Raw genomic sequence first — 25,370 nt, forward strand, 5'->3', positions numbered from 1 at the left:
TTCAATGCCAGTATGCTGGAAGAAGCAACTACCTGAGACAAAGAGAGGAATTTTTTTTGAGGGGGAAAAATAATATACACCCATCTTGGTGAAAGTTTGAAGTAAATCGCTTCAAACAAGAAATTAAATTTGCCAGTCTGGCTGAATTACGAATTCTGTGAATCTTTAAAATTTGGAAAACTATGTCACTTTAAAATATCCTAGAATAAGTTACTGCACAGTTCTCCTATATTTTCCGAACTGTTTGTGCCTTGTTTTTTTAAATTTCCTTCTTTCTAGCCACAAGAAAGGATTACCTGCTTTATCTTTTCTATTTGGTTTACTCTAAGCTTGACAAAATATTAACCCTGGAACCATGATTTCCTTCATCTAGTCATTGATGTCCTAAGTTACTGCTGCAACTAAGTAAGTGTAGGATTGTGCAGAAGTAATTTTTATATTAATAATGATACCTGATAACCAGCTCAATCATTATAACAACAGCAAATAAAAGTGACTGTAAACACAAAACATAGCATATGAATAGAGCGCTTTCTAAACATCTTATGTTTAGCATGATCCATCAGAAAATGGAACACGGCGATGGTCTTACACTTTGCAAAATTGATGCAGTAAGTATGAAGAACCAACCTAAGGCCACAAAGGCAAATAGTATCAGTCAAGGTAAAAACTCTGAAGTTCAGGCATCGAGACCTCAGACTACAACAAAGTGACAGATCTTATTCAATGTTTCAAAGCCTTTCCCATCAAGGAAGTTCTCCACAGAATTAAAGAGTTTATCATGGTCAATTTGTTATTTCAGCTGGCATTTTTCTCTTATTTTCTCCACTGCTGAGCATCATAATAAACATTTCCAGTGAAGTCCTTAGTGTCATAAACTGTGTGTGTATGAGCACGTGCGTGTACGCACATATACGCACGCATTTCAGAAGGATGAAGCCATTCTTAGTTCATTAAATTAATACAATGGAAAATGATTTTAAATGCTATGCTATTTCCTCTTTCAAAGTGGACCTACCATAATTTGTGATTTGATTACCAGTCTTCCATTTTTATTTACAAGATCTCACGATTCGTCAGAATCTCTGCTATTCTATGGCACAACTTTCGTCAGAGACAAACCATGAGTTAGATAAGGCGTGATTCATTAAAAACAAACTATGACTAGCCCTCCTATTTTTTTTTCATTAAAGAGCCTTTTAAATTACGATTTGATTTCTCTTGACAAAATTCACATCCACTGTCCTCAGAATTTTTAACCTGTAAAAATCTCCTGTAGAAAATGTAATGACAGGATCAGTTTACTGTAATGAACTAATCTAAAGAACTTAAACACAAAAATAAAAGTTGAGTAGGGTTTTGAGGAAGAAGAGAATGTCTTCTTGTGAATTACACTCTACTGACAAAGACTATACTGACTATACTTCAAAGACTGTGAAATGTAATGGAAGGGGTAGGTGAGAGGAAATACAAAAAACCTCTCAAGATAAACACATACAGAGACAACACTTCAGCTCCAATTACTTGCAACAAAACTGTCCTCAATGTTTTTGAGAAAGTTTTCCCTGTTTCATGCACAACTGAAGAGTTCCCAATTTTAATATCATCTGTATCAATAGATTGCCTTTGGAAGAGAGAATGACTGAAATCTTAGCCAGAAATATTACGAAGAAAAAGTAAAGACCTGCAAACCAAATCCGTAGCGCACAGAGAAAATCAATTTAGAAGGATGTTTAACAAATTAAAAACAAAAAAGGCACAATCCTCTGGTAGGTCTGATGAAGAGTTTCCAATTTTAATATCATCTGTATCAATAGTGCCTTTGGAAGAGAGAATGACTGAAATCTTAGCCAGAAATATTACGAAGAAAAAGTAAAGACCTGCAAACCAAATCCGTAGCGCACAGAGAAAATCAATTTAGAAGGATGTTTAACAAATTAAAAACAAAAAAGGCACAATCCTCTGGTAGGTCTGATAATTTGAACAGAGAGGGTGACAGTGGTCAAGCAATTCCAGGTGTTTTCATGCATACGTATATATTTGTAGTGTATCTGTGTCTATTTTATTCAGCTTCTACTTTCTCCGTGCTCTTCAGAAATCAAGTATTTGATTTGTAAGATGCTACATTAGTGCCAGCAGGCACACAATGGTATAATAAACACACTTCACAAAATACAAAAGCCATGTACTTTTTTTTTTCTGAAGAAAGCATAGCTCTTCAGCTAAGTGGAAATCAGTATTTCCCTTTCATTTTTTTTTAATCGCTCTGCTCAGCCACTTAGAGAGGTCCAGCTGCTACAGAAAGTCATATAAACTCCAAGCCCTGCTCTGTTTAAGTTTCTGTTCCATAGCTGGCTTCATGAGTGCAAACAGGATGCTTCTTGCTGAGCTGGACCATAAAAAAACCTCCTCATGAGATCAAGTGAAAAACGAAATCTGGTAATTTTTCCATTTTAACAATTTACTTGAAATCAGTTCCATCACAGATGCATCAAGTCATTGGCTCTTGTTTTATCACACGCTTTATAAAGACAGGTTCGTTATAACAGCCTTGAAGGGGACTGGCGGTTAGGTTGTTTCCACTGGCCACGTTCTTGGGGACAAACACCTTGGAAGAACTGTGGTTCAACAGGATGGGGCTTTTGGAATTCAGAGCTGGGCGTCCCTCAGGGACTAAAGTCACAGCATCAGTGTCAGGTGGCACCACAGATTTTGTAGAGAATAGAACTCTGTTTTTTTCTAGAGCAACGTGGTTTATAGAAGCGATGGAGGCACTGGACAGTGATTCTTTCATCACTTCCTTTGGGATCTTGCTATACAGGTAACTGGAGGCGTTATTCTCCATTATATCTGACCAAGCCCTGTAGCGAACGTCTGCAGCTCCCCAGTAGTGTCTGATAGCGGACTCGGAGCGATGGCCCGTCACTGCCATTATTTCTCTAGGCCCCAGTCCTGCTTCACACAGCAGCTGGATGGTGGTAGTTCGGAGCGAATGGTTGGTGTAGCGCTGGGAGAGCCTGGCTGCCACGCTTATCCTGGGCATCATGGTACCCAAGTAGTTCACACCCATCGGTTCTCTTTTGTACCAGACAGGCTGCTCTCGCATCTGCTCTGACGTCAGCTTTAAAGGATGCAGGTAAAAGGCGGGGGGCTCTGGAGGCAACTTAGACAAATAAAGCTCCAAGGAAAAAACAGGACAGTTTGGGTCCCCCGGCATGTCATACATTTTACCCATTTTATGAGGATCTTCTCCATTTTTCCCTTTGCCAGGGTACCTAAACATAGCGTATCGACGCCCGTTCTTGTCCTTCTCGACAACAAAAGCATCTGGAGCCAGATCTCTTAAAATCTCCCTCCCTCGCTTGGCAAAATGCAACTGCAAATCAAACCACACCTTGTTGACAAGTGCCAGCGGGCTGTGCAATCCCAGCACGCCGGACTGTTTAATCTTACGCAAGTCCTCAGCAGATATAGGAGGATGGTGGTGAGTCTCATCCTTTCCCTGCATGCGCAGCATCTTCAGCACGCTCACAAATACCATGTTTGCGCTAGCAAACTCTTTGTCCTTCATTAAGCAAATCTGACGATTATAAGGTGGCATTTTGAGATGCCGGTTTAAGCCAGCGCGCATGGACTTGTAGCTTGCCACGCTGTAGGTATTTCCATCGTGATTCCTGATTGTGTAATAAAACTCTCTCAAGATATCATTGAGTTCACTTACTGGGACCAATTCAAAGCTAGGGTCTTTGCCATTTTTGGCCAGCCATTGTTTTAATAGGTTAGCTGCCCAGCCAGTCTGCTTGTGGGTGTTTTTGATGCTCTTAGCATCCTCTTCCTCTTCCTCCAAGCCAAAGAGGACATCCTCGGGGAAGTTAAAATTCGGCTGTGCTGCTTCTACCGCTTCTTTATTTTCTGATGAAGTCGCTTCCTGTTTCAACTGCTTTTTGAAACAATTGATCAAAGTTGTACCATCAAATACGCCACAGGTATACGGCACACAGCGAACTACTTTTTGATCTGAGGGCTGTGAAGTGCGGAGCAATATATAATATTTTGGATTTTACGTAATAAAAAGCAGGTGGCATTAACTGGATTTTTCAAAGATACGGCATGGCAATTCCACACCTCACTAGCCAATTAAAATGCATCAGGTCCTTCTTTATTAACCATGGCATTACACATGCTTTAGCTGATTTGACTGAATGCAAACCTAGAAACACATACTATAACAGACGACTGAAAACCAGAAAGCATCAGGTGTCTTTTATTTCCCTCCTCCTGGCTCACCTTCCATTGCTAAATACCACTATCACACACAATCTCTTTTTCCAAAATATTTTCCAAGTTTCAGGCTCTACCAAAGAAGAAAAATTCCAAAATATGTATTTTATACTGAAAATTCTTAAAACCGTCATCCATTCCAGTACTGAACTTCCTACATACCAAGTACTGACAAACGTTTTAATAGCTATAATCCACAGGTATGTTTGAAAAATTAGGTTCCAACCAACCATTCTTTATGAAATGCCTTAATTATAAGGTAGATTGAGGCACAGTTTATATTCTGTAATAGTGGTTATCTTTGACAGACTATTTCTGTGAAAGGTGAAAATCAATCCTGTCCAGTATATTTTCTTCTTGTTTTGAAATTCAGAACCTTGAAACACTACTAAATATGTCAAGTTTGACTAGAAGAAATTAGTTTTATTTCCCCTAATAAAATGACTTCTGGTTAACAGCAATGTAAGTATAAGGTGCTTTGTCAAATATCTGCTTGCAGAAAGGAAATTTATTATGAATGATTTTAAAGAGCTTAATTTCAACCTCTAAATTTCAAAGTAAGTTCAACAAATTTTAGAAGTACCAGATCCAGAAGTACCACAAGTCCTCCTTTATCATGAAGTAGTTATTTGTGAAGAAAGTTTCTTGTCCCTTTTATTTTTTTCCCTGACATATGGCAACAAAAATTCTGATTAACTTCTGGATTAGTGTGGAGATGAGAGAGCTGCAGTAATTTACAAAGTATTTGCTGCTTTAAGTTCAAGCCCTTTGGACAAAAATTGGGCAGGGTTCTTCGGTATGTGAGATCAGTTTTATCACACAAGTTTTTAGTGTGCTCCTGAATTACTAACTCACCTAAGTTAACCAAACCCCACCAGAAAACTTCTGAAAAGATTATCAGAAGCTCTTGCTCCAAGTAATACCCTGGGTCAGAAGAAGAAGAAAAATACAAATGGACAGAAACTAGAAAGGATGGCACAAAAAAGAAACTAAAATTGTTTCATTAGAAGCAATAGAAGAACTTTTCCCCTGTGGATTGTAACTTTAGAATTTTATGGAGAAACAATCAACAACCTACCTGTGCTGTTCCCTCAGCAGTTCGCTTGTTTGCCGAAGAATCTGTTGGTGGTCTGCTTGTCTGGTTTTCTGAGGGGTCAAGAAATTATTCATTTGCAGCATCTAATTGGTACTACATACTGCTATCCACTATACAAATTTAGAGGCAATATTTAAAATTATTTGATACCAAACATTTCATTGTGTGGCACATTTAACATTTTTCAGCCCCAATTTTCAATTATAAGTATTCAGGCTTGACTACTAGCATTTCTACAGAGGGAACAGAAAAGCAAAATAGTACTTCCCAGCCTAAAGGCAGTATATGTTCCCTTCCTTAAAAGTCGGACAGTGTACTCAAAATTCCCTTGCCTATCCAAGCACAAAACATAACTCCAACATCTCATGCCTCTGTATGTAAACTGAAAAAAATTACCATTATTCAACATTTTTGTACAAAAAACTGACTGAACAATGGATAGTCAAACAGACTGCAAAATACGTGAGATAATTTGTGCAGGGAGACTCAGTATCTTTACTAACTCAGCCCAACGTGCATCTAAACTAGGAACTTAAGCAGAAGCTGCTTGAATATCTGTTGAAAACATTTAAATCCAAATTCTCCAGTCTCATTGCTTTTCATTTTAACCAGAGCTTATGAGCAAGCAGGGTTTCAATTCCAGTGAAAAACCTACGAGGTTCTAGACTAAGGCTATAGGAACTGCATAAAACGAGACAAATTTTTTTTGGACACATAGGCCCTTCCTTTGGTCACTGTGCCTGATCAGTCATAAAAAGTCCCTTTTTATGTTGTGTTAAAGCTGTACAATTTAGTTTTAAAGCCAAAAATCAATTCAAAGCATGTAACTGTACAACTCTGTGGAAGATATATTTTAAAGCAGGTAAAAGAGATGAGAAAATGAAAGAAAACTAGTTCTGATGTCAAGTTCTATCTGAGTTCATTTTAACATTATATTGTACCAATGAGAAAATTGCTAAAATTTCCACTTACTTAGGGAATCTGGGCACCTCTTAGTAAAAAAAAAAAATTCTCAAGATATGCAAAATAAGTTTAGAGAATCATCACGGCATGACCATATATGGAAAGAAAGTATTTTAAAACAGTTAATCTAGATATCATTATTTGAACATTCACTGTGTCCAGATATTTTATTTTAAGTACAATAAACTTAATTCTTTGGAACCAGGTTAGTATTCAGTTGCTTTTTTTCCCCTCAATTTGTTTACTTTTAAGAGTGAAAATTAAAGTTAATGACTATACTTTTCTTCCAGAATGTCTTTGCTTAGAGAGGCAGCCAGATTATTTTGAGAGGCTGCATTAAAAACAAATACCAAGTTGTTAATGGTAGAACAGGAGTTTCTAACTTCATGCCAGGAATGATATAAATCAAGTTCTAACTAAACCAAAGTTTACAGAGCCACACAGCTGACTCCTCCTAAGGAGGGATTATTTTCAACAATGGCTGAAACACATCTATAACAGAGATGATTTTGATCTTGACCATTGTAGCAGAAAGGCAACCCAGAAGAACCATCTCTGTAAAACACACTAACAAACAAATTTCCACATGAGTGCAGTTCTGCAGTTTCCTTTGACAACTATTCTCCTCTCCCAGTGCCAACATTCAAGCATCACTTACCAACTCTGGGGGCTGTAACGGTGGGTGCTTCAACGGGAGCTGTACTACTAAACGCAGAGAGGGGAATCTTCATCTGTAGGGGGGCTCGACTGCTGGCGGTGTTATAAAGTCCTGAAGTACCCACTGTAGGCAAAGAAGTCCTTGTGGCCTGGGCAACAGGATGTGCAGAAGAAACCGCCTGTACCGCCAACGTTGTGCCTATCGACGTAGCGCTGGCTGGAGAGTTCCTCTGAATACTAGGACTGGCCACGGATGGGCTGTTATTTGGTTTAGTTGAGTTAGCCGATGCCAAAGACACTGTCGTTTTGGTAACGCTACCAATTGTAGACGAGCTTTGTACAGATATAAATTCAACGTTGCCCGACTGTTGGTTAGTGACCAAAGTCCCTGTGTGGCCTTGCAGGAGCTGAGGCTGGGAGGACACTGCGACAGGTACGTGCAAGATTACGGGCAAAGACTGCAACGAGACAGACACTGACTGCGCGCTGCCGCTGGGCACTTGGTTAGTGCCTACAACCGTAGCTGTGTTAGCTGTGGGAAGAACTGCTGTCGTCAAAGAGCTGCTGGAGGTCGCTGGAGCCGGAGGCTTAGGCTGTGCACTGATGAGTGTCGGAGGAGCAGCAAGACTGGGAGCTGGCAGTACACGCATCAAAAAAAAAATTTAACACAAAATTAAGTATTTGAACTAAGTGGGAAGTCTCACTCAAACACAACAAATGACTTACAATGAGGGTGGCGAATCACTGGAACAGGTTCTCCAGAGAAGTTGTGTATTTCCTGTCAGTGTGAGTGTTCAAAGTATGGCTGGATGGGGCTTCGAGCAATTTGATCTAGTGAAAGGTGTCCCTGCCCATGGCAGAGGGGTTAGACTACGTGACCTTTAATGCTCCATCTGATCCCAAAATATCCTATCGTTCTATGAAAAATGTGGTACATGACTAACTTTCTTGTAAAGAAAGGCTATAGATACTCTTTTTCTGTTGCGCACTTTGATTCATTCAATGGTCTAGTTAAATACACAATCAATATCATATTTCCATTTGAAAAATACCTATATATAAATGGCAAAAAATTAAGATATACAAAGAACTATGACGCAGTCTTGAAGAAATCTCCAGGATTTAACTGCTGACAACTGATGAAATACAGCATTTTAAACACTCATTAGAGAAATGGTAGATCAACTGGTCCTTCAGAAAACACAAAAGAAAAACTCAGTTACAACTAACTTGCTCTTTACAGGTAGGAACTTGTATCCAAAATACTCTACTGAAAGCAAGGATTAATGTGTTAGACAAGATATTCCCTTTTATGCAACAAAGTTTTAGGAAAAAATCTAAATATCAGGAGCATAATACACTACAGAAAACCAATATATACCTACTATGAGATGAATCTGCGAAAAACATTCAGTATTAGGTAAACTATTTTTAAAACCAAGCATTGGGTGACTACAATGAAGGTTAATGGTGATTTTGATTCTACATTGCCTATAAATTCTTATCTAAAAATTCCATTTTTCAACTTGATGCCCTTAAGAAATGGGGCTTACGACTTCCTTTAGTTCCCCCGCTCAACTTCTGTAGCCATGAGGTGGAGGGGAAGGTCTAAGCATCCTGCTATGATCAAGTACAAAAAACGGCCTTTGAGTCCCATGTTTCAGTTCTTGGCAGCCAAGGGACTGCAAGTTTTGTTGCCACGCCCGGCCAGCAGTTTGCTGAAGCATCAGATTTACCCACATATTCTGGGTGGCCAAATCAATGTATTTTTTCGCTTACCTGGTAAGTGCACTACACAAATATAAACTGGAAAGGTGGAAGGGAGTTAAAATAATGTCAGAAAAGTCCTAAAACTCAGTTTTGCTCTGTTCCATTACTTACTTATGTAACGGAATGCAATACAACTTTTAGAAAACGTCTTTACAGTCCATGTGGTTTCTTACCTGCATTCACAGGGGCTTGAGAAGTTGCTGCTGTGCTCTCCCCCACACCCCTCTTTGACTCCAGTATCTGTCTCACTGTGCCAGCATTTCTACGGAACAAGCATTTCTCAGTGAGTCACCCAGGTACAACTTTGAACAGTGTGATAATGAAAAAAATTCTACACTTATTTTTTCACTGAGATTTTCGGAACCCATTTATTTTCCGAAGCCCCCTGCAAGTTAACTTTGGATGTTTCCCTATTAAAAAAAAATTAAAATTAATTGTAAATTTACAAGTTCTTGCACCCAGTTTGTCTTTCACCATGCAAATTTTCCCTTCTTTGAAATAAACTTTAAACAACACTCATCCCGGTTTACCCAAGAGCAGATCGGAAACTGTCCCTTTACAACTTCTGTGAAAGAAAATAGAATTTTACAACCAAAGAGCAATGAAAGAAAAGGAAAAGCACTTTAATTAAATAATGAAAATGCAGGGATTATCCATTACAGTAGGTATCTCAATGGTCCTATTGTTAATTTTAACATAGTCACAGTGACGTGCTTGCTTACCGATATGGTGCACTGTTTGTGCTTGCAGGTTCACTTGCTGCTTTACCTGGAGACACTGGTGCATTTGGTGAATTCTAAAAAGGAAGAAAGAGAGAGAGAAGCCATAATAAAACAACCATAAGTCAGCTTGCAATCTTACGCTTTCATTATATTTCATGTTCTTTCATTTCTGTGTGAGATACATATTTTCTGGAGCCAATGCTGCAGGGCAACTTGACATGTTTTACAATCCTGAAAAATCTCCTCGGTCCTACCTGCCTCCCTCTCTCCTACATCATCCCTTTTTATGAATCTCTCGCCTTCAGGTTTTTATAGCGCAAGATTCAAAATTTCTTCTTGAACGTTAACAGACTTTCAGTTTCCCACTTCTTCACGGTACGTAATCCAAAATATTAATTCCAGACACAGCAAAATACTATTGTTTGTACCCATTCCCTCTACTCTTCCCCCTTCACCCCAAAATCAAGGTATGGGATTCACTTATTTACTCTGTACTCTCTATATTGAAGTAAATTAGATTTACTTGCATAGAGTTTAATGTGCTTTCACACTAATAATGCCTATAGAACTTTTTGTTCAAATCACAATTACGTAACAGATGTTAAAAGACTATTCGTTCACATCACCGCCTTTAATGAAACAAGACAAACCTATTTATGAACGCCACTGAACAACAAGGTCACATTTTTCTGCATGTGAAACGTCTACATTTTTCAACACAAGGTTTAGCTTAACACAGAAAAACAAAGATAACAAATCCAGTTCTTACCTCCTGTCTTTTCTTCAAGTCCTCCTTGGCTGCTCCAAATCGCTTTGTCAATCTTGCAATTTTAGCCTAAATGGGAAGAAGATGAAAAGCAAACAAAAGAAACCATAAATACTCTCTCCAAGAACCATCAAATAAAGTACACAAACTTGAAGACGTATAATTAAGACATCAAGTCAAAGGCTATTTTCATATCAGAGGAAGTTGTTCTTCCCTGAAGAGGGGTGAGGCATTGGAACAGGCTGCCCAGGGAAGTGGTGGAGTTGCCATTCCTGCAGGTGTTCAAAAAACGTGTAGATGTGGCACTTCAGGACATAGTTTAGTGCTCACAGTAATATTGGGTTGACAGTTGGACTTGATCTTAAAGGTCTTTTCCAACCTTAATGATTCTATGATTCCTTGAAATACAGTACAACTCAATTACTTCAGAGCAGCAGAAAGACACACGCGTGTATCACGATCAAGATATCTTAGAGACAACTTGAATTATTTTATTTCCTATTCAGAACAGCAAAACAGAATATATCTTGCAGAGGTCCACACAATATCCTGCAGGAACGAAAGCAACTGAAAACATTTGTTTTAATGCATTATGTACCTACCATATTGAAATACGCACCCCGTTTTGTCTGTTGGATCATCTACTCTTTGCCCATTTGTCCTCCTCACTAGTACACTACGTATCACTCACACCTTACCAACAGGTTTGTTCTACTCTATTTGGTGTTCTAGTGTCAGGTTCGTTACCTTTTTAAGCACCGTTCTTACATCTTGTCTTTTACCTCTTGTGCTTCCCTTAATATACTCTTCGGTGTCCATTCCTTCTGTAATAATTTGCCCTATCTAGGCTGAAGTTCCGATGGCTGCCTCATTCTGGAGGCAGTAGCTGTGACACTACTTTTTTTTTTTCTTCACAGAAAGAAGAGTTAATTTTTTTTTATAAACTCTTGAAAAACTATGCTAGCACTAGAAGAATAGAAGTTTTAAAAATCAGTATGTTTCATATACTGTAATTTCAGAACTTCTTGCCTAAAATTGTGCTTCTGTTTATTTTTACAATGTTGAGGCATTCTGGAGCAAAACCACGTAAGCTCAGATTGTGAATTTATCAACATCAAGACATTCACAGACTTATGTTACAGATTTGACACTGTAGCTGATGGCTAAAGATCCTAATGAACAAGGATACTGAAAGCATCTTAGCGTTTTAACAAAAGCTCAACATAAAATGCCTGAAGTGGCAAGGGGAAAGAGTTATGTAGTACAACCTGGTCTGGCAAAGTCCATACTTTTTTACGTTACCAGTAAAATGGCCTTACTGTTTGAATTCATTATGAGATAAGCTTTTAACTGTCTTGTCACCTTGAAGTTATTTGATTTCTATGGTGTTCCTCCTGTTACCACTACGTACACCATTTCTACAAAGAATGCAAGAAAGCACGTTTCCTTCAATGCCAGCCGTTTTTTTCCTTGCTAGAGATAATTATTAGTTTTCTGGAGAAAAAACACGGGTATCACATGATGCCTTTTTGTTTGAACACTCTACAAAGTCCAGTGCTGCTGCCCTCCTCCTTCCTGCAATTCTTCATTTTTAAGCAAACTTCTACCTTCCTAGAGGCATTAGATATTTTCACACTTAACATTCATTTGAAAAACGTCTAAATGGAACAGAGAGTGGAAAAGCTATTTACTAACAGCTAATGAATTAGTTTGCTGGAAGGAAGATTTGCTTCAGGATTTTTTTTTTGATGATTAATGATTTGCTTTCTTTTCTTCTGAAAAAGAAGAAAAGGAAAGAGACTCTTACCACTCAAAAGCAACATTAGTATTTGCTGCTTCCTTCTCACCCTTCACTTTGTGGTGTGAAAATGGCTTTCCTACTGACAATTACAGGAGACTTCCAACTAAACGCTGAGGAACTTACTTTTAAATTTTACTCTAGTATGCAGTTCAAACACTCACCTTTAGTTCAGTAAGCACAGTTTTATGCCTCTTGTTACATTCTACTTTTTCTATTCGGGTTTTCAAGTCTGCCAGAGTCTTGTCAAATACAGCACACTGTAAAGCGGTAAGTTTTTCTTCCAACAGCCTCTGGATAACCTGTAAAATTATTATTAAAAAATAAATAAATATAATCCTAGAATTTGGGTATTGCTTAACAAAAATCCTGCTTCAAACAGAACAATGGGAATGGTTGTGCCCTGTCAATCAAATAGATCTACAGTCAACAAAAAGCATGAGGTTGCACAGCTAAGAAAAGCTTTCACATCTATTCTGGCAAACACAAGTGGTCCCTCTGCGACGTTAACTCAAGAAATTAATTTCATTCCAGTGATCTTCCAGAAGATCTTTTCAGAAATTACTGTGTTTACACAAATTAATCTTTCCTTTTACTTTTCTGTTCTTAAAAGGGACACTGACATTCAAAGAACAGAAATCAAAGATGTTCAAAAAAGCTTTATCTGAAAGATTCATTCTGCCCTGGGAAATACCTCCTTTACAGTAGCTAAAAATGGGAAGAGACTGATTTACACAGTTTGACACCCTATTTAATTTTTTCCTCCCTCCTACGCTTATTGCAGCACAAAAAATTTCCTTAAGAAACAAAAATAAGCAAACACTGTTCAGTTTTCTGCATCCTACCTTACAAAAAATTACAAGAGGTACTAGCTAACCAACTAATGGAAGGGCACAATTTTTTTTTTCTTCAAGACCATGGGTTTCTTTATGTGCCAATCGTTCCATCAGGCAATTAACAGCTCTATAAAAATCTGCAAAATGCCACGTTGATTGCCCTCTTACTTGGAGACACTTTCTTTAAAGCTAGGAACACAATAAAGTGCACCACATAAACCTTTACCACACAGAAATACTTATTTTGCTAAGATGCTACCTCTACAGTCAGGAGACTTAGGAGTTTAAGTATTTCTTGTACTGTAGTTTTCAAATGGTACTTGGTCTCTTAAAACTAGGGATATATAGGACTTTATATGAATTAATCCACCTTTGTTATTTGAATTACATACTATCTTCAAGCATGAAAAAGGAGAAAATGGAGAGGACAGCCAGTGTGTGGGAAAAGACAGCTAATTCAAAGATGGTAAGACAAGTGACAGGTGTGTGCTTGCCATCTGTGCTTTGCACCTCCATTCTACCTGTTGTATTTTTTGGTCAACATCCTTTCTGGCTGTAATTTTCACTTCAAGTTCTGCTTCATAATCTTCTCCCATGTACCGACGACGTTTAGAATGAACATTGTCTATGTCCTCAGATTTGGAACGCTTTCTCCTTGACACTTCACCTGAAACAATTGGATACAATTGCTTGTGAGGAACATTTGAAAAAACAAGGTAGTTGCAGAATGCCATGATTATTATGAAGGTTTATTTGTCCCCAGTTTAAGCTTTTCATCTGAAACAAGTAAGAACGCCTTTGGAAAAACAAGATTTTAGACAACATAAAAGTAGAACACCAGTCCCCTTCATCTCAGTACACTGCTGCCCTGTTAGTGAGTTCTGCTTTGTGCTTCACCAAACCACTGCCCCCAAAATAAAGAGCCTTTAGTACCACCATTCCCTTCTCCAGAACTTCTCTCTGGTTCTTCCTGCTCCGATCAGCACCATCCTACAATGAAACATGGCCAATGTGATGCAAAACAAAACCCTCTTCCGAAAATGCAATCCTCTTCTAAGGTTTCCAGTCAAATAAAACTTGTTCTGCCTGTGTCAGCAATGAACTTTTTTTCTACTAGCCACAAAATTTTGACCTCCAATCCCTGACTGAAAAAACATTCACAGAATCAGAGAATATTAGGGAGTGGAAGGGACCTTGTAAGATCATCTAATTCAGTCCCCCTGCCAGAGGAGGATCACCTACAGTAGGTCACACAGGAACGTGTCCAGACGTCCATTTGAACCTTTTTATAGAACCACAGAATGGTGAGGCTTTAAAGGGACCTTAAAGACCATCTAGTTCCAACAATCATGCCATGGGCAGGGACATCTACTGTATCACGTTGCTCAAAGCCTCATCCAACCTGCCACAAGCACTTCCACGGAGGAGGCACCTACCATTTCTCTGGGCAACCTGTCCCAGTGCCATCACCCTCAGAGAAAAGAATTTCTTAGTATCTAATCTAAACCTATCCTCTTGCAGTTTGAAACCATTGCCTGTTGCCCTATATTACTACACTCCCTGATAAAGAGTCCCTTCCCCATCCTTCCTGCAGACCTCCTTAAGGTACTGGAAGGCTGCTCTAAGGTTTCCCCAGAGCCTTCTCTTCTCTAGGCTGAAAAGCCCCAACTCTCTCAGCCTGTCCTCATAGGGTAGGTGCTCCAACAGGTCCACGTCCTTTTTATGTTGGGGGCCTCAGAGCTGAATGCAGTACTCCACGTAGGGTCTCACCAGAGTGGAGTAGAGGGGAAGAATCATCTCCCCGATGGCCATGCGTCTCTTGACGCAGCACAGGATGTAATCGGCTTTCTGGGCTGCCAACGCATACTGCTGGCTCATATTCAGTTTTTCATCTGTAAAAACCCTCAACTGCTTCTCTGCAGTGCTCCTCTCCATCCACTCATCTCCCAGCCTGTATTTATGGCTGGAATTGCCTTGCACATGGCCTTGTTGAACTTCACGTGGTTGGCATGGGCCCACCTCTCCAGCCTGTCAAGGTCCCTCTGGACGGCATTCCCTCCCTCCAGCATGTTGACCACATCACACAGCTTGGTGTCATCAGCAAACTTGTTGAGGGTGCACTCAATTCCACTGGCCATGTTGCCAACAAAGATGTTAAACAGCATCGATCCCAGTACCAACCCCCGAGGAACACCACTTGTCACTAGTCATCAATCAGACATCAAGCCATGGACTGCAACTTGAGTGCCACCATTCAGTCAATTCCATACACCAAATACACAACTCTCCAATTTAGAGATAAGGATGTCACGTGAGATAGTGTTAAATGCTTTGCACAGTTCCTGGCAGATGATGTCACTTGCTCTTCCCTTCTTCACATGGTAACTCCATCACAGACAGCCACCAAATTTTTCAGGCACAATTAGCCCTTGGTGAAACCATGCCGGCTGTTGCAAATCACCTCCTTATTTTCCATGTGCCTTAGAACAGTTTCCTGGAGGATCCACTCCATCATCTTGCCTGGCACAGACGTGAGCCTGACTGGCTTGTAGTTCCCCAGGTCTTCCTTTCTTTAAAAATGGGGGTTATGTTTCCACTTTTCCAGTCAGTAGGAACTTCGCCAGACTGTCACTTCCCAAGCCTGCCACAACTTTTCAAAAACGATGGCTAGTGGCCTAGCAAATTCATCTGCCAGTTTGCCCAGGACCCACAGATGCATGTCATCAGGTCCCACGGACTTGTGGACCTTCATGTTCCTTAGATGGTCTCAAATCTAATCGTCTCCTGCAGTGAGAGGTTCTTCATTCTCTCAGTCCCTGCATTTGCCTTTCACAACTTGGGCAGTGTGGCTGGAGCACTTGCTGGTACAGACTGGGGCAAAAAAGTCATTGAGTATCTCATCCATCTCCGTATGCCAAGTAACCAGGTCTCTCGTTTCCTTCTGGAGAGGACCCATATCTTCCCTATTCCTTTTACGACCTATATACCTACAGAAGATTTTCCTGTTGCCTTTGATGTCCCTGGCCAGATTTAATTCTATCACGGCTTTGGCTTTTCCAACTGATCCCTGGCTGCTCAAACAATTTCTCTGTACTCATCCCAGGAGTACATCCCTAGGCTTCCTTTTTGTGCTTGAGTTTGTCCAGGAGCGACTTGTTCATCCACGTCAGCCTTCCCAAGTTTTTGCCTGACTTACTCTTTGTCAGGATGCATCGCTCCTGAGCTTGGAGCAGGTGATCTGTGAACACTGACCAGCTTTCTTAGGCCCTTCTTCCCTCCAGAACTTTATCCCATTTCACTCTACCAGGCAGGTCCTTGATGAGGCCAAAGTCTGCTCTCCTGAAGTCCAGGGCAGTGAGCTTGCTGTGCGGCTTACTTGCTGCCCCTAAGGATCTTATACTCCACCATTTCATGGTCGCTGCAGTCATGGCTTCCCCTGAGCTTCAAATTCTCCATCAATCCTTCTTTACTTGTGAGAACAAGGTCCAACGTAACTCCTCTCCTTGTTGGCTTCTCTATCACTTAGAGGAGGAAGTTATCACCAGAACACTCCAGGAACCTGGAGGTTTGAACCAGATAATCTCCAAAGGTCTCTTTCAAGCTCAATGATTGTGTGTTTCTAACACGTGCCACCAGTGACATGTGATAGTTTCAACATTACATACTTCTCTCTGTGTGTTTCTCTTCTTCTTTGTGGGCCTCTTCTTTATCCTCTTCACTCTCCATTCTTGTCTCCTCCCCCACCTCTTCTACAAACAGAAGAAAAAAACCAATGTGACTTACACTGACCTACAAAAGTATCCTAAGTGTCCTACTTTGACTACTGAACTTAGAATACTTATTAAAAACCATGCTGGGGAAGGTGAGAGAAATAAGTATGACACAGAGGAAATGCGAAGATTAAAAAAATAAAACACAACAGAGGATACCTTCAGAATCAAAATTCAAACTACCATACCACACAGTAAGATTAATCTCTGGATTTGTTCAGCTTTAAAATCAACAGAATGCCTCAAAGTTATGTCTGAAATGAAACAATGTATTTTTAATGTAGTCAAAGTTTTCAATAAATTATTTTATTTATTTTTCACCTAGGAAAGACTTATAAAAAAATAAGCATCAAAATACTAGTAAGTTTCTCTGTTTATTTACTATTGGAAAATTCACCCACAATCTTTATGGTAGAAAAGGTCTAGGTTCTTCTTTTCATTTGAAGTTTCTTCCTAATACAAAGTATAACAGTATCAGACTAGGTATTTTAAAGCATACTGTTCAAATAAAGAAAAATCTGAAATAACGTCCCCAAATGCACATAGGCTAAAATGAAAAATGCTAATACTTCCTGAAAACTTATCTGTTCCATGAACTTCTATTATGTGTTTTGTACAGGCTGTATTTTGTACCTCCTGTGCTTGCTAGATGCAACACAAAACTACTACTTTTAAGATTACATTAGAATCTATACAGAACATAACAGAACAAATCAACACTCTTAGGCACAGCTTGATCTCTACACTTCTCCAATCTCCTATTTTCACTTTGTTATTACTGCAGAGTTTACTAGATATTTCAGAGAAAGTTCTGGCTGCAGAAGGTATACTTGTTGCTCTCTTAACACTAAAATTAACTTCTATTATGAAGTACATTTGAGTGGCTTAAGATAATTGCCTAATAAATCACAAGAAGGAAGGAGCTGGAAGATCCAAACCTGAAATTATGGTATTTTTCTTTTTGTTACTTTATGCAAGGAATAGTATTCATACCACAAATTCCTCAAAACCAATCTCATTTATTTTTAAGGTAATAAAATGGCATAGTGCCTATATCACTTGCTTATAGATAAGCTTCATGTGTTTTATCAATAAAATAGGACTCATTTACCCAAGAATCTAAAGGAAAGTCATTAAGTTCAAGAGTACTTTTTTCCATGAATTACAGATTCCATTACTTTAATTACTTCCTTATTAGTGATATTACTGTTTCATTAAAGCTGGTTTTAGTTTTCTTTTCCAATCCATAAGTATTTCTGCATTATTCCTTTTTCCCTTCCCCTTTGGGGAGAGAGATAGGTTATTAAGAGAGCATCTGTCATTTGTTTAGTTGCTGGCCCAGCCCTAACCCTGAAATATTCACTGAAAGATACAAATATTCCATGGAAATATATGCATATCTATGAAGTCCTTAAAAAAAAATAATTGTATTACAAGTTCCAAAACTGAGCTTTTTGAGTTCTATGTAGCGAATAAAGCAATTTCAGGGACAAGCAAGTTCCTTCCTTACAAACTTCCACCACTCTGTGAACAAGTTTTCCCCATTTAACTACAGTAGTTTAAACACAATGCTGAGATAAAACTCTCTAACCATAATACAGATGTAATTTTACAATCGTCTATCAGCTTACTTTTCACTGATCAGCTGTGATCTCATTATCTTGATGCGAGATAGGCAGAAGCAATGAACGCAATCGTTTAAAAAAATAATTTGATTACAACATTAAGTTATCACTGTATCACAGAAAACATAGAATCATTTAGGTTGGAAAATACCTTTCAGATCATCAAGGACAAACATTAATCTAGTTTATCACACACTTACCTTAATTCACCCTATTTGCTGTGGATCTGAACAGAAAAGATTCTTTTCTTTTTTCCTGTGTGTTTGCCTGTCACTAAACAGTTGAACAGAGTTTTTAACAATTTCTAAAACTGCACTGTTTCTTGACTGTCTGGATGCTTATTTGGATGCCAGGTCTGCCAAAATATACTTAGAAATTGAAATAAAAATATTTAGTAAACCCAAGAGCATCTGAACAGTATCTGCAAATTACTCTGGACCGCACGGTCATACACTCACTATTCCATAATCCTGTAACCACAACGTTCTCCTTATACACTGGCTAGAGCTGATGCACAGACACCAACCACAAGGAAGTATAAAAGCAGCGTAAGCAGTGAATCACAGAATGGCCTAGGCTGGAAGGGACCTTAGAGATCATCTAGTCCAACCTCCCTGTCATGGGCAGGGATGCCACACTAGACCAGGCAACACATGGGGACCGAGCGGTAATCGAACCCACGACCTCGGTGTTGTCATTGTTGTCAGCGCCGCTGCTGAAACCACTGAGCTTCCTTGATCAAACCCTACCCAAAAGTTATTGTAAAACAGAAATACAGATTTTTTTTTTTTTGCCATGAAACATGTCTGGATGTGACTCTTTTGGCTTTGGAAGAAATCATAGACTCATATATTTTCAAAAGGAATCACCATGAACTACATAAGTTGGCGAAATGGGATGACAAATGTTTTATGATATTCAACAAGAACAAATATGGAAGTTCTGCACGTGGGAAGGGAGAATCCTTGGCAATGACACAGGCGATGGCCGGCATGGTTGGTGAGCTGCTCTGCTTTGAGGACTAGCACGGCCAACAAGCAAAGCCTGAGCCACCAGCATGCCCTGGCAACAAAGGTCCACAACATCCTGAGCCGTGCCAGGAGCCGAGCTCATGTATCATCGGAAGTGGTTACTGCCCTTTACTTGGCACTCCTTATGCCGTCTCTTGGGAAGGAGTAAGGGACTGCTAAGAAGCTCAGGAATATGACCTCTACAAGAGGCTGAGGGAGCTGGGCTTTTTCACCATGGAGAAGACAAATCCTAACAGGGACTTAAAAATAGCTTTCCAGTGTGCTGATCAAACACAGACACACTCATTGTAAAGGTGCACAGCAAAGGGCAAGAAACAACACGGGTGGAGTAGAAACCAGAAATGTAATTATCAACTGATTCAAATACAAAGCACAATATTCTCTTCTTTAACTATTACCACATTTTCAGCCAAAAAAAAAATCCATAATGGATTTAAAAGATTACAACTGATGAATCCAGCAATCCAATAGTTGGTCCTTCAAAGCCTGCTGGACAGAAGCGTGCCAGACTTCTGGTTTGCAAAATCCAGTGGATCAAAAATACAACAGTTGTGTCTTTGTCTGTGTACATTAAAGAAAATTCTTTCCCCCATATATTCAGCTCCCATTTGCAGATACTATAGACTTCCTTAATCCTCCATGGGACTAAAAAAAAAAAAAGTTATTTTTAACTTTCCAGGATAAAGGTTTTTTCCCAAATGCTGGAATATTTTTGCAGCAACTCTCTGAAAGCCTTCCATTATGCCTTTTCGAAGTAAAAGCCAGAAACATTACTGCAGAAAAGCGGTTTCATCAGTGCCATTTAAGCATATTTTCCTGTTTGTGATATCAAGAATTCTGACAGCCAGTTGTATGACAACACGAACAAAGTTCATGTTTAGTTGTTTACTTGCCATTCACATGCTCTGAAGTTCTCTTCAAATGCTACTTTCTAGGAGAAAAGCTGCAGTCTTTAAAATGTTAACAGCACTCTTTATTCTTAAAAGGTTGTACTTTGGTGTGCTGCTTGACTTCAGACTCCCTTGACAAAGATCAGTAACAAAGAAATTCTTTTTCAAACTATTCCTGAAGGGCATTAAATGCCATTGCTGTAGAGAAGCCTACAATCAAGATGTCCAGAATGCACTCGAAGTGGGCTAGCAATTCTGAGAAAGAAAAGTTTCAGATTTTCTTTGGCAGACATACTACTCACTTGGTCAAATTTGGAACTGTACAGATTAGATAAGAGAAGAACACAGCAACAACTGCACTAGGTGAAACCTACAGTTCACCTAATTCAGGATCCTACCTCCAACAGTTTCATGCCAAAAGCAGATATTCAAGTATGGAAGAATATAAGAAGGAGAAAAAGAACACAGTTACACAGTCCCAGAAAACTTCCTCAGCTTTCTGAAAAATTGCTTGTGGAACACCTCCAAAGACTTACTTACAGCTTGAGCTTGATAGACCTCAAAAAAATTCCTCTTCCACAGAATATGAATGTTAGTAAACTTCTAGCAATCATGGTGCTGCTAGCAAGGAGCTCCAGATGAACATAAACATTAAAGACAGGCTGGAATGGGCGAGGTTGTTGCTCTTTATGCAGAGGAGTACTCAGAGATTTGCCACGGGACAGGAGATGAGTGAGTTGAAAGCTTCTGGGCAAGGAGAAAGCAGCAAAGCAATGTGGGCAACATGGTGCTAGACACCACAGACTACTTGATCAAGGTGAAAAAATCAGTAGAGCTATCTCACATGACCAAAGGCCTTAGGACTTACTCTTGGGTGTACTTTAATTGGAAGAGCTATATGATCAGGCACAATCCATGTGGTTTCTGGAGTGTGCTGTGGACAATTTCTTGACACAAGCAACGGATGAGTCAATTAGGGGAGATTCTCTGTTGGGTTTCTTATTCACGAACAAGGAAGAATTGGTCTGGGACATGAAGGTCAAGGGTATGTTCACATGCAGCAACCACAGATTCATAGAAAAGTTTTGGCTGGAAGAGACCTTCAAGATCGAGTCCAACCTTTTCCCAGCCCCATCAACACCACTAAACCATGTCCTTCAAGGCAACATCTACCCTTCTCTTAAACACCTCCAGGGATGGTGACTCAACCACCTCCCTGGGCAGGCTGTTCCAGTGCCTGAAAACCCTCTCAGTAAAGAAATTCTTCCTAATATTCAACCTGAACCATGAGACTGTGTAATTAAAAAAACTGCAAGAAGTCAGCAGAACAAACACCATTACAGTCATTGCCCTCAAGAGAGGGGATTCCACCTTAGTCAGGACCTACTTGGTAGTATCTCAAGGAGAGCTGCAGTGGAAAGCAAAAGGACCCAGGAGAGCTGGTTGTTCTTCAAGAACATCTTCCTCAAAGCAAGAGAACATTTCAATATGCAGAATGCAGAGCCAGCATGGAAGAAATCCAGTTAGGGTGAACATGGACCTCCTGACAGTGCTCCAATGTAAAAAGAGGGTTACACAGGAAGAGGAAGTACGTAAGAGGAATACAGGGGCACTGTCCAGCTGTGGAAGCACGGAACAAGAAAAGCTGAAGCTCAACAGTGAGGGTATATGAGGGACAAGAAGGACTGCTGTAACTGCAATGGCAGCAAAAGGAAGTCCAAGGAAAATTGCTGGTCATAGAGGCAAGCAACCTAATGACTGAGGACATAGAAAATGCTGAGGTATTCAACTTTCCTGTCTCCAGTTTTCACTGGCAAGTTTTCCTCCTAAGTTCATGAGAGCAGAGGGACAAACCCCTAGCAGAAGAGAAATGCTATTCACAGCCATGGAGATGGAGCTAGGGCACACATAAGCAAGGTGGATGAGATGTCCCCAGGAGTGCTGAGGGAGGTAGGCTGTCAGCATTATGAGGCCCCCATCTACCATTTTTATGGCAACCAAGGGACGCTCCTGATGATTAAAAAAAGGGAAATGTCACAGTCATCTTCAAGACAGTCAAGGAGGATGATTCAGAGAAACTATAGGCTAGCGGCCTCACCTGACATCTTGGAAAGGTTACAGAAAAAAATTCTCACAGAAAGCCATTGCCAGGCACACAAAGGAGAGGCAGGTGACTGGGAGTAGTCAGCTTGGATGCGGTTAAGGGAAAAATCATGCCTGACAGACCTGGTAGCTTTTTACAAAGTGCTCAAAAAACTCACTGTCAGTGGTATATAGTCCAGACGGTGGGTTAGCACTAGAGGCAGTCGTCAGGGCTGATGCAGTTTACCGCATTTACTCTCAGCCTGGACTTGCTGGCAGATCACACTTGACAAGTTTACAGATACAAACTGACAGGAGTGGTAAATATTCTGTAGGGCTTAGCTGCTGTTCAGAGGCATACTAGTAGGGCGGTGGAGGGAAATGAGCTAATGGAAAGTACAACAAATTCAAGTGCAAGGTCCTGCACCTGGGACAGATTAGCCTTGATACAACACCACAGGCTGGGGGTTGATTGGCTATAAAGTAACTTTGTAGAACAGGCCCTTGCTTCCTGGTGGAAAACAATATGAACCTAAGTCAGCAGTGTGAAGTAAATTCAACAGCATTTCAGGCCATATTAACAAGCTGTATCCAGCAGGAAAAGGGAAGCAATATCCTTTTGTTCAGTACCTGAGAAACTCCCATCTAGAGCTCTATGTCTGCTTTTCATATCCTCAGTACAAGGCAGGCAATGGCAAAACCACAGGAAGTCCAGCAGATGGCCATCAGAAAGGTCATGGGCAGCAGATGACAGAACTGGCTTTGTTCAGCCTTAACAGTGAAGACTAAATGGACATTATATCACTGCCTTCCATCACATAATTAGAGGGCAGAAAGAAAGGATGGAGCCACTACTCTTTAAGGTGCCCAGCAACTAGACAGGAGGCAACGGACACACAGAAGATTCCAATTAGACAGAAAGATTTTCCACTGTTGAGGTTGGTTATGTATTAGGCTACTCAAGAAGAAATTGTGGCATATTCATCCTTGGAGATGCACAGAAACAAAGTGCCAAGGTCAGTGAGCCATATGATATAGTTTGACCTGCTTTGAGTAGGAGATTGGAATAAAGACCATTAGATTTAAAATTATTCTGCAATTCTGCCATCTTCCCTGTTGCTCTTTCATGTACCTCTTCCAGTTGTGACATCTTGTATAACGGAAAGGGGAACGAAATAGAATTATAAAAAAAAAATTAAGAGCTTGATGTCTCACACTAAAGTTTTCCTCTATTTCTTCATTTATTCCCAGCATTCTTTAATGGCTTTCTTCAGCTGCTATCTATGTTTTTACAAAACTATCTACTATAATCCCGGAAACTTGTTCTTGACTGGTCAGTTAGTTCAATCAGCATTTTCATTCTCATCTGTACCACTTTGTATCCAACCATAATGAGTGCCATCTTCCATTTTATACTGCAGTCATTCAGCACTGTAAGATTCTCCTACAACTCTTGACAGCATCATTGCCAAACTGTGACCTCAGCAGTCATCCTACATTTTAGATAAATTATTAATTCTGCTGCACAGCACAGTCTCTGGAACACATCATCGTAGATTTACTTCCCGTTCTTCAAATGATTACTTTCTTCACAAGGACTTTCCATCTTACCTGAAGACAGTTCAGTTTCCAAAAGTTCCTGATAAGAAATCATTTGTATTTGGATATCCAAAGGAATTCAAATACATCAGTGAGGTCTTCCTTGTCACATGCCTATTTACTTACCTGAGATCTCCAAGGTCTTCTAATGTATCATCTTCCATTACGAAGATCTTAAGTGTCAATACAGCTACTACATTTACTAATTCTACTTTAGAAAAAGATTCTATTAATTTGGCCATTTGAAGAAAGTCTTCTAGTACCATTCTTTACATCACTGCCTAGCCATGCTGGGTTCATCTGTACTTTTTTAAAAACGTACTTTTTAATTGAGCAGCTTGCACTTGTACCTCCAATACAGCATCTTCAAATGATCTCCATACCATCTCCACAGATTTAATTCTCAGAGTCTTACCAAAAGTTTATCTTCTAAGATAATTCTGTATTCTCATGCAATAGCTTTCCAACCCTGCAACCTCTCTGCTATTATAGGGGCTGGTTAGCTCAGTCAGTTGAGTGTGGTGCTAACAACGCCAAGGTCGTGGGTTCGATTGCCGCTCAGTCCCCATGTGTTGCCTGATCTAGTCAACAGGTGGTGACCCTGGCGATAGGGAGGCTGGATTAAAGTGATCTCTAAGGTCCCTTCCAGCCTAGGTCATTCTATGACTATCTTGTTATTGAAGTTGGTAGGATTGCAACATTTTTGTATTAATATAATACTACATTTAATATAAAATGAGTCTACAAAAAATTGGCTTGAAATATTTCACTGGTTAAGGACAGAACATACTCCACAGTGGCCAATTTTCATTTCACGAAGTCTCAGTTACAGCCATGCAACTGTAAAAGTCAAACTGCTGCTGTTGATAACTAAAACTAGTCAAGATAATCTGTCCTGTCACCAAAACTGAAAATTTGAAAAAGAAATGCTGGATACAATCATTTTAGACTTCTGCAAACTGTAGTCCAATACTTAATAGTCACTTTTGTCTTTTTGCTCCAGATCAAAAGCTCCTCTCTGACCACAGTGTGTTTTCTCATTGGGTAAGATGAAAAAGTCAACCCTGATATCCTAATTTCATTCATTTCCAATGAAAGAACACTTACATCGCAGTAAGAAAAAGAACCATAAATTTATTTGTAATGTACATTTCACAAAAAGGGCACACTACAACTTTACACAAGTACAGAGAGTGTTCTTTCTTCCTGCTACTCCCCACCTCCAGATAGTTTCTGGAAGACTTTAGTTGCACAGCAATTATATCACTTTTGCAATTTCAGTGCAATGTCTTAACACCTAAATAAGATCTTTAAAAGAAACAATGGAACCTACTTTTTCTCTGTTTAATTGGCATAAATTTAAAGATAAATACCATAAAAGAAGGAATGGTCTGAAACAGGGCTGAAGAGCCATATTCTTATCTCCTTTTCTCTAGTTTTTTAAAGACTGAAGACTCAAGAACGCCATCACACATTAGGGAAAG

At 39.6% G+C, this 25,370-nt stretch overlaps 1 protein-coding gene across 1 annotated transcript in view; it reads right to left on the reverse strand.

Moving 5' to 3' along the window:
- The window catches only part of ATF7IP (activating transcription factor 7 interacting protein), a gene marked incomplete at its 3' end in the record, with an annotated part of 46,450 nt that overhangs the window by 18,479 nt on the left and 2,601 nt on the right, over positions 1-25,370 (reverse strand). The window contains exons 2-9 of the mRNA XM_009871312.1: positions 16,555-16,638; positions 13,411-13,556; positions 12,218-12,355; positions 10,259-10,324; positions 9,490-9,563; positions 8,941-9,029; positions 6,999-7,631; positions 5,360-5,427 (exon numbers count right to left, since the gene is read on the reverse strand). Of these exons, the coding sequence (XP_009869614.1) occupies positions 5,360-5,427; positions 6,999-7,631; positions 8,941-9,029; positions 9,490-9,563; positions 10,259-10,324; positions 12,218-12,355; positions 13,411-13,556; positions 16,555-16,638 (1,298 nt within the window). The remainder of the gene's footprint in view (positions 1-5,359; positions 5,428-6,998; positions 7,632-8,940; positions 9,030-9,489; positions 9,564-10,258; positions 10,325-12,217; positions 12,356-13,410; positions 13,557-16,554; positions 16,639-25,370) is intronic.

Source organism: Apaloderma vittatum, unplaced genomic scaffold, assembly GCF_000703405.1.
Source record: "Apaloderma vittatum isolate BGI_N311 unplaced genomic scaffold, ASM70340v1 scaffold9826, whole genome shotgun sequence".
NCBI classification, from domain to species: domain Eukaryota; kingdom Metazoa; phylum Chordata; class Aves; order Trogoniformes; family Trogonidae; genus Apaloderma; species Apaloderma vittatum.